Here is a 17,935-nt window from a genome sequence, read left to right as displayed (position 1 = left end):
TTTATGTGCCTTAGTCATTAGTTCTTCATTAGTTCCTCAGTAACTACTGTATTTTTGTGTACCTTATTGTAAAGTGTAACCATTCAGTTTATTAACATTGACTCCTACTTTGGGGAAGTTCACTTATCATGGTCGGTCTGGAACCAATTAACCTCCATAAACGCCATTTTTATGCTTGAAAATGCTTCATTTCCAGAAATATGTACAGTATTGCTTAAATATGCATATTTATTTGACTAATAATAGGCTGCAGTCACCCACAAAACAGTATGTCATAATGTGGACACCTACGGCTTATATCCGGGTACCTTCATCATATTCAGCACCCTTTGCAGTGTTTAAAGCGACAAAACACACCCACTATAAGAAATCACAATGAGCAAAATTCAGATCATTTTGTTTTTACTTTTTTGTGAGCAATAATTTACATATTTAAAAAAATGATATAACAATTCCTTTGTCATTCTGACTGAAAACATTGAATGTTTTCATTATTGTACTGTATACATAAAGATACAGGCTTTTACAATCATGCTGGTCCACACGTCATAATACATTCTATACATTTACATTGAATACTATCCATCTATCCATCTTCTGCTGCTTATCCGAGGTCGGGGCCTAGACTTCCCTCTCCCTAGCTACTTTGTCCAGCTCCTCCCGGTGGATCCCGAGGCGTTCCCAGGCCAGTTGAGAGACATCGTCTCTCCAACGTGTCCTGGGTCTTCCCCGAGGCCTCCTACCGGTTGGACGTGCCCTGAACAACCTCATCCTCTCAATGCGGAGGAACAGCGGTTCTACTCCGAGCTTCTCCCGGATGACAGTGCTTCTCACCTTATCTCTAAGGGAGAACCCAGCCACCCTACGGAGAAAACTCATTTTGGCCGCTTGTACCCGCGATCTTGTCCGTTCAGTCACTAACCCAAAGCTCATGACCATAGGTGAGGATAGGTATGATATGTAGATCGACCAGTAAATTGAGAGATTTGCCTTTCGGCTCAGCTCCCTCTTCACCACAATGGACCGATGCAGAGTCCGCATCGCTGCAGACACCGGACCAATCCGCCACATTGACTACTACAGGATTGAATTTCTGTGTACCGGTATTTGTGTATCTTGGTCTGTAGTTACTGGTGAGATGATATTGACAAAGTGTTGTTCAACACAGTCTATACTGTGTGTGATGTCAGGTTAAACAATATTGGTCAAACAACAATATTTTCCACTGAAAGTGCATATTTGGGATATCATGGCCTCATCATTTGGGATCTGTAGTTTTAAGAAACACATTTTGTTAAAAACAAGTAAAGCCATTATTTTCTATAATTGACAATCAATCCAACAATGTAGTCAATGTAGCTGTAGTCAGCGAGTCATACATCCAAAATACATTTTTGGGTCAAGTAACTTTTGGCTGACTTGTTCTTTTGTGCAGCCATAGACACATCACTGATGGTTCTGATGTATTTTTACAATGAAATGAATGAACACGATCAAAGTTTTAAACCTTGTCCATGCATCTGAGAAACATTTACATTATCTTCACAATAAAGTCATTGGAACAACATGTAGGGGTATCTGTCATTGCACCTCCCACAAAAAGCTTTTTTTTTCTTCATTTATTATGCACCACGGTAAAGGGGGCATACCGAACAAACCCCTTCATTGCACATTCATGAGGCATGCAACATGACTTGAGTTTCTTTGACTGGTCTGTAACCATTCAGCGAGGAAAATAAATATTGATCCCCTGCTGATTTTCTAGGTTTCCCCCCTTACAAAGAAATGAACAGTCCAGCATTCTTATGGTAAGTTCATTGTAACTGAGAGAGACAAGGTAAAAAAAAAAACAAGTAAAATGTGAGAATTATTTCATCCCCAAGCAAACGGTGTCTTAGTTTCTTGTAGTTGCTCACAAGGACGGATTTTGGTAAAAGATTCCCAAAGCCATGTTTGACAGTAGGGAAGATGTTGTTGGACTCGTATTCACCATTTCTCTGCCTCCAAACACGTGACCACATCACACTCTCCCAAGCCCTGTGTGAGTCTTTCCATGTCAAAAGTTCAGACGGGTCTGTGCATGTGTCTTCTTGCGGACACCGCAGGATCTCATCCATGACATTAAAGTGTCTTTGTAATGCTCTTCTTGCTGACTGTGCTCCCAACTCAATTGTCATCGTTAACCTTAGTCATCTCTCTTGAATACAATAAACCAACCATAAACATTCCGGCCTGTTCATATGTTTGTCAGGATGTAAATGTACAAAATCAGCATACTGTATATTGATAAGCACGGGATGAAATCCTTACTTTCCCCACTGTATAATGGAAGCCAGACAGGAAAGTTTCATCTGTCCATGGTTCAAAATCTACAGAACAAGAGGGTTTTGTACAGGAATTAAATCTCATGCAGCTTCCTAAAGTCAAATGCTTTACTTGTCTCCCATCTGATCATTCCACGAACTGAAGACACTGGAGACTTTTGGGATGGGCCTCACCCCTCTTAGGCCAAACCTTCCTCCACTTTGGATGGCTGATCCTCCCTCTTGAGCCTGATGAACCTTAATTGCCTCTCTCAAGTTCTGAGCTCGGACCTCCTTACTCTGGATCTCCTCTACAAGTCGACTTGGGAACCAACCTCTTTCGCCATCATGGAGCCTTTCACCCATCATCCAGCCTGGAACAGAGATGCCACAGAAAGATGTTGACAAATTAAATCCATATAAGTTGAATCAAGGCAACTGGATTGTTTCCGTCAAAAAGTCTTCTTCAGCTCTAAAATTTTAGGTGTGGAGTTTTCCTATTTATATCACTGATAGGTGTGTCCCATGGGGGTGGTCACAATAGGGTTGTTGCTACTAGGGCAGAGAAGGATGGAAACCTCAATAGAACACATGCTAGGGGTGATCAGAACCTTCAAGGATAGAACAGAGAAGATCCCCACCACCAACAACGGAAGACAGAAGGACAGAACAGTTCAGCACAGCTCTTTCTAACTGTGGGTTTTGTAGCTGGACCTTTGTCAAATCCGCCAGGAGAAGCACGGCCCCTACACCCGAGCCTGAGGATAGAAACAACAAACGAACCATGGCAGTCCTGTTAGAGAGACTCAGAAGGATTTTCTCCAAGCATATCATGCTGATGCATTTCAAACCCATTAACACCCTCTGACAAAGGCTGGTTCATCCCAAAGATAAAAACCCCAAGAAGCAAACTCTAGTCTAGTGAGAAGTGCAATGACTACTATATTGGAGAGACCGAGCAACTCTTGCATAACATAGCATGGCACAACATAGGTGAGCAGTTTCTTCGGGCCCAGAGTCAGCAGTTAATGAGCTTAGCAAAACAAAGGAACATTCTTTCAAGGACAATGATGTCCAAATTATGGATAGGGAGGACTGCTGGTGTGAAAGAATCAGAAGAAGAGCTCTGTGTCAAACTGGAAAGGCTCTCCCTACACAAAGGGAAGGTTTCCATGTCAGTTGGAAAAGTGTGGATTGCACCCTTTGCGTTGGGAGTGAGGTCTTGCCCCAGGTGGAGGTGAGATCAACAGGCAGATTGGCGCAGCGTCCGCAGTAATACGGTCACTGTACCGGACCGTCGTGGTAAAGAGAGAGCTGAGGCTCTCAGTTTACGAGTCGATCTATGTTCCCACCCTGAGCCAGTTCAGGTGGCTTGAGCAACTAGTCCAGATGCCTCCTGGACGCCACCCTGGTGAGGTGTTCCGGGAATGCTCAGCCAGGAGGAGACCCTGGGGCAGACCTAGGACAGGCTGGAGGGATTATGTATCACAGCTGGCCTGGGAACGCCTCTGTGTCCTCCCAGTGGAACTGGAAGAGGTGGCTGGAGACCAAGAAGTCTGGACTTCCCTACTGAGACTGCTGCCCCCGCGACCTGGGCCCGATTAAGCGGAAGAAAATGGATGGATGGATGGATGGATTTATGGATGGGTGGATGGATGGATGGATGGATGGATGGATGGATGGATGGATGGATGGATGGATGGATGGATGGATGGATGACTTTCTGTTATGCAGGACGGTTGTTCATCAGCCATGCCGGGCCACAGTAACAACAACAACTACTGTGACCACCCCCAGGGAACCCAACCACCTAAAATTTTATAACTGAAGAAGCCTTTCGGACAAAGTAAGTCACAAGTAAGATAATTCAAAATGCTTCAAATGTTACGTTAAAAGAAGATTTGTGCATGCACATACCATCATCTGTCTTCTCCAAGAGATTCAAAACATCAGCCATCTCAATGGAAAGTTCATCCGGCTCTTGAGAGGAGTAAGACTGAATACACTGCACCTGTAAAGAATCTAAAAATCACAGATCAAATGGATTGAGTTCAGTGTCACATTTGCATGCTGATAGTTTAATGTTTGTGTGTGACGTCTCACCTGGCTCGTGTGCACTGGTCGACATAAAACGTGTGCGGCGGTTGGGGGTCAGAGCACACATCCATCGAAGTTTATCACTCCTGTGCACAGGATTCCATTCATTGGTTCAGTCAAACAATTGCTTTGTAAAGTGTATACCGCAGTGTTTTTCATCCTTTTTCAACTCATTACATAAATTACAAATGTGGTTTTTACCCGGCTTCCAGAGCTTACTTACAGAGTTCATACAACCTTCATTCATGATGTTATGTAAGGATAAAGACTCCACTTAGAAAGTGTCTCTCAGTCTCAGTACATTTCAGTATATGAAATGATGGAAAGGGAGGACTTTAAGTACCCCGGGGTCTTGTTCACGAGTGAGGGCAGGATAGAACACAAGACCAGATTGCAGTGATGCGGACTCTGTATCAGTCCGTTGTGGGGAAGAGGGAGCTGAGCCGAAAGGCAAAGCTGTCAATATACTGGTTAGTCTACATTCCTACCCTGACCTATGGTCTTTGGGTATAGAAGGAAAGGACAAGATCACGGGTACAAGCAGCCGAAATGAGTTTCCTCCGTAGGGTGGCTGGGCTCTCCCTTAGAGATAAGGTGAGAAGCACTGTCATCTGGGAGAAACTCGGAGTAAAACCACTGCTCCTCCTATTGAAAGGAGCCAGATGAGGTGGCTCAGGCATCTGGTCAGGATGCCCCCCGGACATCTCCCTGGGGAGATGTTTAGGGCACGTCCAACTGGTAGGAGGTCTCGGGGAAGACCCAGGACAAGTTGGAGAAACAATATCTCTTAACTGGCCTGGGAACGCCTCGCGATCCACCGGGAGGAGCTGGACAAAGTAGCTGGGGAGAGGGAAGTCTGGGCTTCCCTGCTTAGACTGCTGCCACCTCGACCCGACTTCAAATAAACGAAAGAAGATAGATGGAAAAGATGTAACCACTAACTCTTGTCAGTCAACTTCCACATCAGGGATGTCACTAAAGTCCCTACAGTATCGTACCGGATTCACAAACTCACATGCTTGAGGTCTTGAGCATGTAGTTCACTTGACGGTCTTCTTGGTTCTCCAGCAATTTAAGATGAAAGACATTAGCCAGCACCTGGCCTTGGTCTTCCTGGTCTTCGGTCCTCAACATGGCACGGGTGCATGAGTCCAGAACCTGGAACTTGTCCCCGCTGAACAATAAGATGAAATTCTTTTCAGGATAGAAACTCACTGATGGCAGTTCAGGTGAGAATATGGATGATGTATGCTTACCTAGAGCTGGGCTTGGTGACCAGCAGCAAGTTGTTGAAAAGGAACAGGAAAACAGGTTGGTAGAGTTTGCGGCTTCGCAATGTCCTGGTGCTCTTGGGTCCTGCCATGAGCTGCACCTCACCCTTCTTTAGCAACCAGCGGGAGTGGGAGATGATGGGCACAGACTAAACGTGTCAACAGAGGTCAAAGGTCAGATGTACAGTGGATCCCCCAACTATTTCTGTTTGCGATTCAGCATATTCACAGATTTCTTATTCATAAAATTAACCCCGTCCATTGGTACTCTCTGAAAATAGGCCATGTTTTCACAGAAAACCCATCTCATTCCCCCTAAGTTGGTAATACGAAGTGTGTCAGGAAAGTTTCAGGAATGTTGTTGTTGATAGCATTCTTGTATACAAGGGACATTGTCCATTGTGATTTCTTGCCACAGGGCCAGCAGATCAACCAGCACGGCTATAGAGCCTGCGGTGTTTGCTTCGTTCAGTGCACGCAAAAAGGCGAGAGATGTGGCAGGACAACTCATGGCTGCTTCACCATGACAACGCACCTGCTCACAATGCCCTGAGCATCTAACAGTTCCTGGCTGAGGAGAAGATCGCCATGCTGGAGCAACCTCCCTACTCACCAGACCTTGCACCACCTCTTTCCCAAGCTCAAGGCATGACCCTCTTGTGGGGAGAACAATGGGAAGGGGAAGGGGAAGGTGAAGGGGAAGGAGAAGAATCCTGGTCCAGATTTGAGAGGAGATCCCCCAGGATACCATCCGTAGTCTCATTAGGAGCATGCTCCGATGTTGTCAGGCATGCGTACAAGCACGTGGGGGCCACACAAACTACTGAGAATCATTTTGAGTTGCTACAATGACATTTTAGCTAAATGGACCAGTGTGCTGCATCATTTTTTCACTTTCATTTTTGGGGTGTCTTTGATTTCCCCCCTCTATAGGGTGATCATTTTCATTTCTATCAAATGATGTGGCATCATTTTGTTACTAATACATCACCCACTTATTATCAGGAAAGATATTTAAGATTATTTTTCCCCCAGTTTAGATCTGATGTGTTTTCAAAGTGTTCCTTTAATTTTTTTGAGCAGTGTATTTTGTGTAACCAGTCCTGGAAATTTTCTGACACATCATGTGATCATAAAGCATAAAATATAGCATACTAATATAGCATACATGTACGTAATAATGTGATGTAAGCGAAAGATGTTACAATCTGCCCTCAAAACTCACAGCGAGGTAAACACAAAGTTAATATATGATGATAAGTCATTACAGGAATTACAACAGGCAAGCAGTGTGGATTATGTAGATCACGGGTGTCCAAACTCTGGCCCGCGGCAATTTTTATTGGCCCACAGCACATTTTAAAAATATAATTTAAACAAGAAAACTTAAAAAATAAAAAAGAACTACAAAAAATGAAAAAATCAGTGATAATTTTCAAATAATAAAGTCAAAATATTAAGAGATAACAGTTAACGAGGAAAAGTCATCCATTTACGAGAATAACGTAATATTATGAGGGGAAAAAAACGTCATTTTAGTAGCATAAAGTCGAAATATTAAAGAAATACGCAAAGACTGTTTTTTTCAATGTTGTAATATTATGAAATAGAACCAAAATTGTATTTTTTTGAAAATTAGGTTGTGGAAAAAGTTTTAAAAAGTGTCACAAGAAGAAAGTCAAAATATTATGGGAATAAAGTCACAATTACTAAAAGAAAATTTCCAAGAAGAAAGTTTAAATAATTACAAAATAAAAATAAAAAAAAAACGGCCAAAATAGAACAGAGACTTGTAATTTTACGAGAATAAAGTCAAAATATTATGGGACGACAGTCATATTCTAACAAGAAAAAATGTTACAATTTCACGAGAATACATGATGAAAATAATATCATTTTAATACCATAGAGTTGAAATATTAAAGATTTATTTTAGAACCTGATGCATTATGGAGGAAGGCCTACATCATCTCCGACTGTTAGCTGGGGCAACCCAGCAGTGGAGCAGTGGAGCCGCGTACCACCACAAGCAGCTTTAGACGGAGATGGAGGTGCCACAGGACGGAAGCCCGGTTGCCATGGTAACCTGACGACCAGGCTAAAGGCTAGGCATTGACTGTGATTCCATCTGTTCTATTGGTCATCTTACATTATCATGCATTGGTGGTGAATACCTATACATCTTATCATTTGAAATGCATGTGTGATGCATATTATTGTGCTTAGAGTGTCAATAATAACCATTTTTATGAGGGTGTCCATGATGTGTGTTTCTACTGCAGTAGTAGTGGGGATCTACTGTATACAAGAAGATTTACTATACATTTGTCTGCCATGAATAGAAGAAAGAAAGCATGTCACCCATGTCGCATCATCTCAGATGCATCCATTGACAGTATGACTCTCGATTTGCATGGAATAATCTTGCTTTGCATGTGTGACTGCATCATAACCCAGTGTTTACATAAAAGGGTACTGCAAAGCTTGCAGTGCTCTTTATACACATGTGCTAGTATTAAAGCTACATAGACATGAAAGAGCCCCGACCCCACAAGTTAATTCATACACCACTAAAAATTTCTATTTTTGACACAGGGCTTGCTCCCCCAACCGTCCCAATCCAAACCCTCCTAGCTAGCTTAGTGGTGACATTCTCCTTTGATTTCGGGTCAACATTTGCAGTAAGAGCCTATGATTTCGGGTCAACATTTGCTGTGAGAGTGTCTGTTGTAATTATTAGATTAGATTCCTCCCCGTCTCTCTTTAATATGCCTCGCACATTTATTAAGCATATTTAAAATATAAAATGTAAAGCAACTCACCAATAATAAATGATCATGAAATGACACATGAAATCAGTGTCACGGTGTAACACAGTGGTGTCCAAAGTGCGGCCCACTGCCTTTTTTATCGGCCCATAACATATTGGAAAATATAACTTAACAAGAAAACTAAAAAAAACAGCAAAAATGTCAAAATCAGCAGTAATTTTACCAGAAAGTTGTAATCTAATAACAAACAGTGGTAATTTTATAAAAATAACGTTAAAATAATGTGACTTTAGTAGCATTAAGTAGATTTTTTTAAAGTCGTAATATTATGAGGTAGGCCTACTAACAAAACAACAAATAAAGTTGTCAATTTTGAAAATTAGGTTGGAGAAAAAGTGAAAATATTATGGGAATAAAGTCATAATTACAAGAAGAAAATTTACAAGAGGAAACTTAAAATTGCTGTGAAAAAAACCAACTGTAATTTAGCAAGAATAATGTCAAAATATTGAGGGGAAAAAAGTTGTAATGTAACAAGAAAAGGCGTTTTTTCGAGAATAACGTCATAATATTATGAAAAAAAAGTCACTTTAGTAGCATTAAGTTTAAATATTAAAAGGCATTATTCTTTTACGTCGTAATATGAAAAACAAACAAAACAACATAAAATGTTGTAATTTTTGGAAAATTTGGTTGGATAAAAAGTTATAGTATCAATAAAATATGAATAATATGAATAAAGTGGTAATTACAAGAAGAGAATGTACAAGGAGTAAGTTGTAATAAGTAGTAAGTAATTTTACGAGAATGAAGCAAAAATATTACGGTAGTAGAAAAAAGTTGTATTCTAACGAGAAAATAAGCTGCAGTTTAACAAGAATAAATTCCTAAAATTATGAGGAAAAATAATGTGATTTTAGTAGCATAGAGTGGAAATATTAAAAAAAAATATGCTGTTTTTTTTAAAGTCTGAATTTTATGACAATAAAACAAAACAAAATAAAGTTGTATTTTTTTAAAAATTACGTTGTGGAAATGTTATCATATTATGGCAATAAAGTCCAAATATTATGGGCATAAGGGTAGAATATTGCAAGTGTCACGCTCCGCATTACTTCTGGCATGGCAGCTTGTTGGTTTCTCTTTTCTCCTAAGTTCCAGTTTCTATGCCCTTATTTTGTTATACTTCTTATTTTATTCTGTTCTGTTCTCGGCCGCCTTTACTTTCTTGATTGCGCACACCTGACGCTAATTGTAGTTTTGTGTTATTTAGTTCAGCCGGTGGCGTGAGCTCGCGTCGGAGTATTGCTTGTTTGTGCATGCTGTTGCTTGTGGTATGTTTGAGGCAGATGCCTTCTGCTAGTTTCCTTGGTTTTACGCTGACAGTTCCTACCAATCATCCAGGACTGAAATAGGCCCATACCGACACTGATACCGATCACATGAATTAATAACACATTTTTCAATTCATTTATGAGTGCTATTGGCCGGGGGTGCCGTATAAAGGGGAAAAGTCCGGACAGTTCCAAAGTCCTTTGACTGCAATGGGACGCAAAAAAAAAAAAGGTAATTACAAAAAGTTTAAGACCACAGGCTACAAAAGCCAAAATCTGCAAAAAAATGTTAATTTTCTGTCAGGCATTCACACTGTCATGCCCTCCTGATGGCTAAAGCTAAGAAGCTTTCTCTTTTGAAACGTGGTCGGATTGTCGACCCGCATAAGCAAGGCCTCTTGCAGCGTGCCATTGCTGCTGAGGTCGGGTGCAGTAAATCGGTCATTCAAAATTTTCTGAAAGATCCTGAGCATTATGGAACAAAAAAGTCAAGTGGTAGACCCAAAAAAATCACACCCTGCGGTGAGTCGGAGGATTCGATTGACTGTCCATCAAGACACAGGGCGGTCTTCGACCCACATTAACGCCCTTACTGGTGCCGACTGCAGCGCAATAACCCTCAGACGGCATCTGTGGGAAAAGGGCTTAAAAAAGAAAAAACTGATTCAAAGACCTGGTCTCCTTCAACGCCACAAAACTGCCCGTTTAGACTTTGCCAGGGAGCATCAAACATGGGACATTGAAAGGTGGAAAAAAGTTTTATTCTCTGATGAGAAAAAATGTAACCTTGACGGTCCAGATGGTTTTCAACGTTACTGGCATGACAAGGAGATCCCACCTGAGATGTTTTCTACCTGGCACAGTGGAGGGGGGTCCATCATGGTCTGGGGTGCTTTTTCATTCAGAGGAACACTGGAGCTTCAGGTGGTGCAGGTTCGTCAAACGGCGTCGTCTGTGTGGTAACTGCTGGCTTTTTCAACAGGACAACGCTGCAGTTCACAATGCTCGCTTGACCAAGGACTTCTTCAGGGAGAATAACATCACTCTTTTGGATCTTTTGGACCATCCTGCATGTTCTCCTCATTTAAATCCCATAGAAAACATTTGGGGATGGATGGCAAGGGAAGTTTATAAAAATGGTCATCAGTTCCAGACAGTTGATGCCCTTCATGAAGCCATCTTCACCACTTGGAGCAATGTTCCCACTAGCCTCCTGGAAACACTCACATCCAGCATGCCCAAACCCATTTTTTAAGTGATTAACAAGAACGGTGGAGCTACTCATTACTGAGTCCTAATGAGAACATTTTTTGTTCTGGTTTGGAGAGTTTTTTGTTATTTTTGGAGCGATGGTCTTAAACTTTTGATCAGCTGATAAACAGCCTATTTCAGTTTATTGTTGTTTTCAATAAATTACTTTTTTAAAGTGCTTTTTGTCTCACTCCACCTTCTTGTTTTTGCATATTGTAGCTCTACTTAAAACCTCATTAAGATCCAAATGAGCAAACTGCAAATTCTAGCAATTTTTCAACTGGTCTTCAGATTTTGATCAAGAATGTATATATACAGTATATAGCCTTCTGACTGTCACGCTCGAGTGTTAGCCACATGGCTACGTTAGCTGTCTGGATGATGATCACACCGTGAGCCTCGAAGCGTTGTTCTTCAAATGCCCTATTAAAGCTTTTTAACTTGCCACCCCCGAAAGATTCCTAGATTTTGAGATTTCCGTGGCATGTGTTGGCAGTTAAGTTCCACACGGCAGACATGATTGGCATTGTTTTGTGGGAAGGGGAAAGTGAGAAGCCGACCTGCCAAAGACGTTAATTAGGTCAAGACACTGCACTGCACTAAAGGATCGCTGCAGGCTGCAACAGTGCTAGCCAAAAGTATCGGCTTTTGTGATACTATGCAATGAAATTCTTATTCTGTTCATTCTCAAAAAAAAAAAAGAAAACACAAGAAAATGAATAAGAACAAAAGAAACATTAATACCAATAAATTAATCAACAAGAACAGAAAAGACATCAATACTAATAAATAAATAAATAAATAAATAGTGTTATGAGTGTGTGCGTGTGTTGCGTGCGGCGTGTGTGAGTGCTTCGTTGAGAAGCCTGATGGCCTGTGGGTAAAAGCTGTTTGCCAGCCTTGTGGTCCTGGACTTCAAACTCCTGTAGCGTCTGCCTGACGGTAGGAGTGTGAATAATGAGTGTTGTGGATGTGTGCTGTCCTTGATGAGGTTGTGTGTTCTGCGTAGGACTCTAGTTTTATAAATGTCTTGCAGTGATGGGAGGGCTGCTCCAACAATGTTCTGTGAGGTCTTGATCACCCGCTGGAGTGCCTTCCTATCACGTGTTGTACAGTTACCGTACCAAACAGTGATGGAGGCGGTAAGGACACTTTCGATAGTGCATCTGTAGAAGCAACTCAGGATTTTGGTGGACATGCCAAATTTCCTCAGTCTTCTCAGGAAGTACAGTCTCCTTTGGGACTTCTTCATAATTTGTTGGGTGTTGTGAGACCAGGTGAGGTCCTCGCTGATGTGTGTGCCAAGGAACTTGAAGGTTTTCACCCTCTCCACCTCAGTCTCACCAATAAACAGGGGTCTATGCGGCTCCTTTTCCCTTGTTCTTGGGTCAATGATCATCTCTTTAGTCTTATCTGTATTGAGAAGGAGATTGTTATCACGACACCAAGCTATGAGGTCCGCCACCTCTCTTCTGTATGATGTTTCAACACCACCAGTGATCAGTCCGATGACTGTAGTGTCATCCGCAAATTTAATGATGCTGGTGTTGTTCTGGGAGGCCACGCAATCGTAGGTGAAGAGCGTGTAGAGGAGCGGACTCAGCACACACCCCTGTGGGGTCCCAGTGCTCACAATTCTTGAGCTGGATGTGCGATTGTGGACTCTGACTGACTGGGGTCTGCCTGTGAGAAAGTTAAACACCCAGTTACAGAGGGAGGGAGACAGGCCAAGTGTGAGGAGCTTATTTGTGAGGTTGTGGGGGCTGACTGTATTAAAAGCAGAGCTATAGTCTATAAATAGCATTCTGACGGATGTGTCCTGGCCCTGTAGGTGAGAAAGGGCTGTGTGGATGGCAGTGTTGACTGCATCATCCGTGGACCGGTTCTGGCGATATGCAAACTGTAGAGGGTCCACAGTTGCCGCCGGGATGCTCTTTTTGATGTGGGTCATGACTATTCTTTCAAAGCACTTCATAACAATAGGAGTGAGTGCTATAGGGCGATAGTCATTCAAGCAGGTCACGTTGCTCTTCTTGGGTACGGGCACTATGGTGGTGGACTTAAAGCAGGTCGGTACAGATGCTTGTGCAAGCGACAGGTTAAATATGTCAGCAAGCACATCAGCTAGCTCTGATGAGCAAACCCGAAGTGCACGTCCTGAGATGTTGTCTGGGCCTGCTGCTTTTCGTGGGTTTGTTTTGTTCAGAACCCTGCGCACATCAGCTGATGTCACCATGAGAGGTGAGTCTCGTGTGCTCCCCAAGTCCAGCCACCCTCTCTGCTGGTCAGGAATTTGGGTTTCAAAGCGGGCGTAGAACTCATTCAGCTCGTCTGGAAGTGTGGTTTGGCTGTATGTGGCTACGCTACACCTCTGTCGATACTCTGTGATGTGCTGAAGCCCCACCCACATGCGCCGAGGGTCTGAGGTGGAATAATAGCCCTCCAGCTTCTGTCTGTACTGTCTTTTGGCCTCTTTTATGGCTCTCCTCAGGTCATATCTGTGTTTACCCGATGCCGATGTCCGATCTCCCCGGTAAGCAGCAAATGTTTCCAAGTGGATCGTCGAGTCCGGTACATCCTCCGTCAGCCAGGTTTCTGTGAAGGTGAGCACACGGCACTCTCTGATCTCACGTTGAGCTGTAATCCTTGCTCTCAGCTCATCCATCTTGTTTTCAAGAGAGCGGACGTTGGCGAGCAGCAGGCTTGGTAGCGGTGGCCTCGTCGATCTAGCTTTTAGCCTAGCATGCAGGTCGGCTCGCTTGCCTCGTTTACGCCTCGGATGCTTTGCTCGCCGGGTATTCAGCTCACCAGGTCCGCAGGCTGCTGCATCCTCCCGACGTAGAAGAAAGCCAAAGTCTGAGAGGCTGAATGAAAGTTCATGGTGAACTCTGCCGATGTTCAAAAGTGTCTCTCTGCTGTAATTTACAGCGTGAGTGCGTTGAATGTTCAATATGAACAATAAAATAACAATGAAGAGAAAAAAACGGGAGAGTGAAACAGAGACGTCTGCCACGGAAGGCGCCATCTTGTAATGCATTTACCGATCTTGTGATTTTTCATGGAAATCGGCCCATACTGATCGGTGACCGATCAATCGGAGCACCCCTAATTAAAAGACTTTAACCTGCACTGGGTTCCTGTCTTTGCATCTTGAGTTTATCGCCAACACCACACCATGCCACGCCGTAACAGCAAGATGAAAATTTATGAAGATTTTTGAAGAAGAAAGTTGAAATATAGGAGAAAAAACAGCAAAAATGGAGGAAAAAGAGCAAAGGCCAAAATTGATACTAAAATATACAAAGTTTTTTAGTTATTTAGTTTTAATAAAACTAAGACCCAGGACCCGTTGGAGAGACTACGCCTCGGGATCCGCCGGGAGGAGCTGGACGAATTAGCTGGGGAGAGGGAAGTCTGGACTTCCCTACTTAGCCTGCTGCCCCTGTGACCTGACCTCGGATACGTGAAAGAAGATGAATGGATGGAAAATGGAAAAGTTGCATCCTTTCATTTTTCACTATTTGGCATTTGCTGGAAAAGGTTTGGACACCCCTGCTTTAGAAAGACAGCAGCGACAAGCTCCTTCGAGCTCATGCACATCCGCACCCATTCATGGTGAGGTGGAGTATGCAGCGCCTCATCGTATGACATTTCTCTGTGTTTATTATCCGATTAGCAAGAACAATGATGTGACTCTTACATTAAAGAGATTCCATAGGCTGTAGAACGACAAGGTGTAGATTCAATGTTTCTGTAAACATTATATTATTGGTGACATGCTGTCAACAGACATGGGCACACGCTATTCAGCGCTCTCAGTGAAGTGCACTCAGATGGCTTAGGTAGCGCACTTATCCTTCTTTCCCGACTGCACGTCACTGGCTAATAATCTTCTGGTTTGACGCTCTTCTCCTACCTCAAAGTGCAAAGCACCACAAATAAAAAGGGATGTGAGCAAGTATTTCATTTCTTTACCTTAGATTTAAACTCTAATGTCTTCTCAATGCTGATAAGCTCCTCCGTGCGACTCATTTTTCGAACACCCTCGTTACACTCTTTGACAATCTGTAGGACACACAGACATGCATTTGTAATTGCAATAATTCAGAACTAGTAATATTTCTGTGTTGCCATTCACTGATGCTCACCTGCTCCAGTCGCTGGTGTGCTTTTATTGCGTTGGCTTCCCTCTCAGAGTTTTCTTCCGTTTTTTTCAGGATGTTCTGTGTGATGCGGGACGTCAGACACAAAAAAAGAGCGTTCGTCTTCAAAACGCAGTCCCGCCATTGCACTATAGCGTTAAATCGTTGGTGTTCTCACTTGTACAAGCAACTTGAGCCTGGTGATCCTCTGGAAAGGAAGGATGAGGAATGACGTAAAGGACAGGCCTCTAACACATGGATGTTTCTCCAGTTTTGCCATGGTCTCCCGAAATGCCTGGTTTCCCTCCCTGGAGAAACACACATGAGAAACACAAGAAGGTTGTCTAAGAGTCTTTCAAGCACACTGTGAAACATGATTACAAGTGAAAGTTGAGCTCAGTATATATAATAGACAGTTGGTAATGCTTTATTAAATAGTAGGATAATATATGGTAAATTCAGGATAATGACAACATGAACATTTTTCTTCATTGCACTTTGTAATCACACCAATTCACGCACACACCAATTCACCAATCCCTGCATTTTCCCCGCACATTTTGAACAATCAAATTTGTCCTTGAGAAGTATTCAAACACCCACCTCAATTGTCTAACTCAAGGGTGCCCAAAGTGCAGCCTTTAGGGCCATTTTTATTGGCTCACAGCACATTCTGAAATAGAATTTAATAAGAAAACTAAAAAAAAAAAAAACAGTATCAGCCAAAATTGAAAGATCAGCAGCCATTTTTACAAGAATAAAGTCAAAATATTAAATGAAAAAGTTGTAATTATGTGAGGATAGCTTCATAATATTATGAGGAAAAATATTAGTAGCATAAAGTTGAAATAGTAAAGAAAAAAGAGTTTTTTAATAAATTAAATAAATAAATGAAATTGTAATATTATGAAAAGCAAACAAAACAAAGAATAAAGTTCTCATTTTTGGAAAATTAGGTTGCAAAAAAGTCATAGTGTTACAAGAATAAAGTCAAAATATCATGGGAATAAAGTCATAATTATGAGGAAAAAATGTACAAGAAGAAAGTTGAAATAGTTGGAAAATAAATTGAAAAAGCAGAAATAGAAAAAAACAGCTGTAATTTTACGAGAATAGAGTCAAAATATAAAGAGAACAATGTCGTATACTAACAAAAAAGTCATAATTTCACGAGAATAAACTTGTAATATTACGAGAAAAAATAAGTAGCATAGGGTTGAAATTTTAAAGATAAAAATGTTATTTAGTTTAAGTTATTATATTATGAGAAACTAACAAAACAAGAAATAATGTTGTAATTTGGGGAAAATGTGATTGTAAAAAAAAATTAAGTTAAGTCAAAATATTATGGGAATATATGCACAATTACAAGAAGAAACTTAAAATAGACGAAGGTTAAAATAGTTGGAAAAAATAGCTGCAGAAATGAATAAACAGCTGTAATTTTATGAGAATAGAGTCAAAAATATTAATAGAAAAAAGTTGTAATCTAAAAAAACAAAAGTTTAGAAGAATAAACTCATAATATTATGAGGAAACATAATGTCATTTTAGCAGCAGAGCTGAAATATTCAAGAAAAAGTTGTGGGTTTTTTTCAAGGTGTTTTATGAGAAACAAACAAAACACAATGAAGTTGTCATGGAAAATTGGAAAATGATGTTGGGGGAAAAGTTATAATATTACAGGAGTAAAGTCAAAATATTTTCGAAATAAAGTCAAATTTATGAAAATTATTTAAAGGAAAGTTTAAATATTTGGAAAATAAAAAAAAAATGGGAAAACCGAACAAAGAGTGAAGTTAATATTAATAATGGTCTTTTCACCTAAATGACAAAGATGAGATGCAGTTCTTTCTTGAAATATTTATAACTTCTTATCTACATGTGTTGCTTTACAAAATATCAACGTGGCAAAGTTGCATCTTTTCATTTTGCACAATGTGGCCCTCCCTGGAAAAGGTTTGGACGCCCCCTGATCACATGCATTGTTCCACCCGCGTCCTCATTTCCTTGTTTACATTGATAGTGATGTATTATGTATTGTGTTTTTCATGTTTTAATTTGTTGCGGCCTTGCTAAAATATGATGCAATTTTGTCTTCGGTTATTGAGTAGCATGCTATACTTGACCTAAGTGTAAATTTGAGCTGGAATACTTGTGTATTGCTTTTCAACAATATAGTACGGGCGTACTTATGGGTGGGAAAGCGGCCTTGAAGCAGTATTGTGGTTAGAGTGCATACTGTCTTTCTCCCTGCGCCAGTTTCAGTGCGTATGCTGAGACACACCTGCAAGGTCGGTGCGCCTAATACTTTTAAAAGCCGGCTCTTCCAGACCACTCCCTCTTTCATTTCCCCTCATTTTCTTTCTTTCTCTCCCACTGGGCAATCTTTGAATTCTACTACAGTAATTACTTTAGGAGTACATCTTCTTTTGAATTTGTTTTACCTCTGTCTCAAATCGGTATACCATCGCAATAGATTTAAATATTAGTCAATGACAACACAGGCCATGGTACAGCATCTCAGTAGGATTCAGGTCAGGACTTTGACAGGTCCACTCCAAAGTCTTCACTTTGTTTTCTTCAGCCATTCAGAGGTGGACTTGCTGGTGTGTTTTGGATCATTGTCCTGCTGCAGAACAAGTTGGTTTCAGCTTGAGGTCACAAACAGATGCCCGGGCCTACTCCTTCAGGATTTTTTGGTAGACAGCAGAATTCATGGTTCTATTTATCACAGCAAGTCTTCCACGTCCTGAAGCAGCAAAA

General features: G+C 41.4%; 1 protein-coding gene across 1 annotated transcript in view; it reads right to left on the bottom strand.

The window, feature by feature from the left end:
• Positions 1–385: 385 nt before the first annotated feature.
• The window catches only part of ngef (neuronal guanine nucleotide exchange factor), a 41,939-nt gene continuing 24,389 nt past the window's right edge, over positions 386–17,935 (bottom strand). The window contains exons 8-15 of the mRNA XM_054794779.1: positions 15,348–15,477; positions 15,176–15,250; positions 15,003–15,092; positions 5,657–5,820; positions 5,416–5,574; positions 4,407–4,486; positions 4,221–4,325; positions 386–2,677 (exon numbers count right to left, since the gene is read on the bottom strand). Of these exons, the coding sequence (XP_054650754.1) occupies positions 2,433–2,677; positions 4,221–4,325; positions 4,407–4,486; positions 5,416–5,574; positions 5,657–5,820; positions 15,003–15,092; positions 15,176–15,250; positions 15,348–15,477 (1,048 nt within the window). The 3' untranslated portion in view covers positions 386–2,432. The remainder of the gene's footprint in view (positions 2,678–4,220; positions 4,326–4,406; positions 4,487–5,415; positions 5,575–5,656; positions 5,821–15,002; positions 15,093–15,175; positions 15,251–15,347; positions 15,478–17,935) is intronic.

The sequence above is a fragment of the Dunckerocampus dactyliophorus genome, chromosome 12 (assembly GCF_027744805.1).
Source record: "Dunckerocampus dactyliophorus isolate RoL2022-P2 chromosome 12, RoL_Ddac_1.1, whole genome shotgun sequence".
Taxonomy (NCBI): Eukaryota; Metazoa; Chordata; class Actinopteri; order Syngnathiformes; family Syngnathidae; genus Dunckerocampus; species Dunckerocampus dactyliophorus.
Note: the sequence above shows the minus strand (reverse complement) of the source record. Positions and strands in the feature narration are given on the sequence as shown.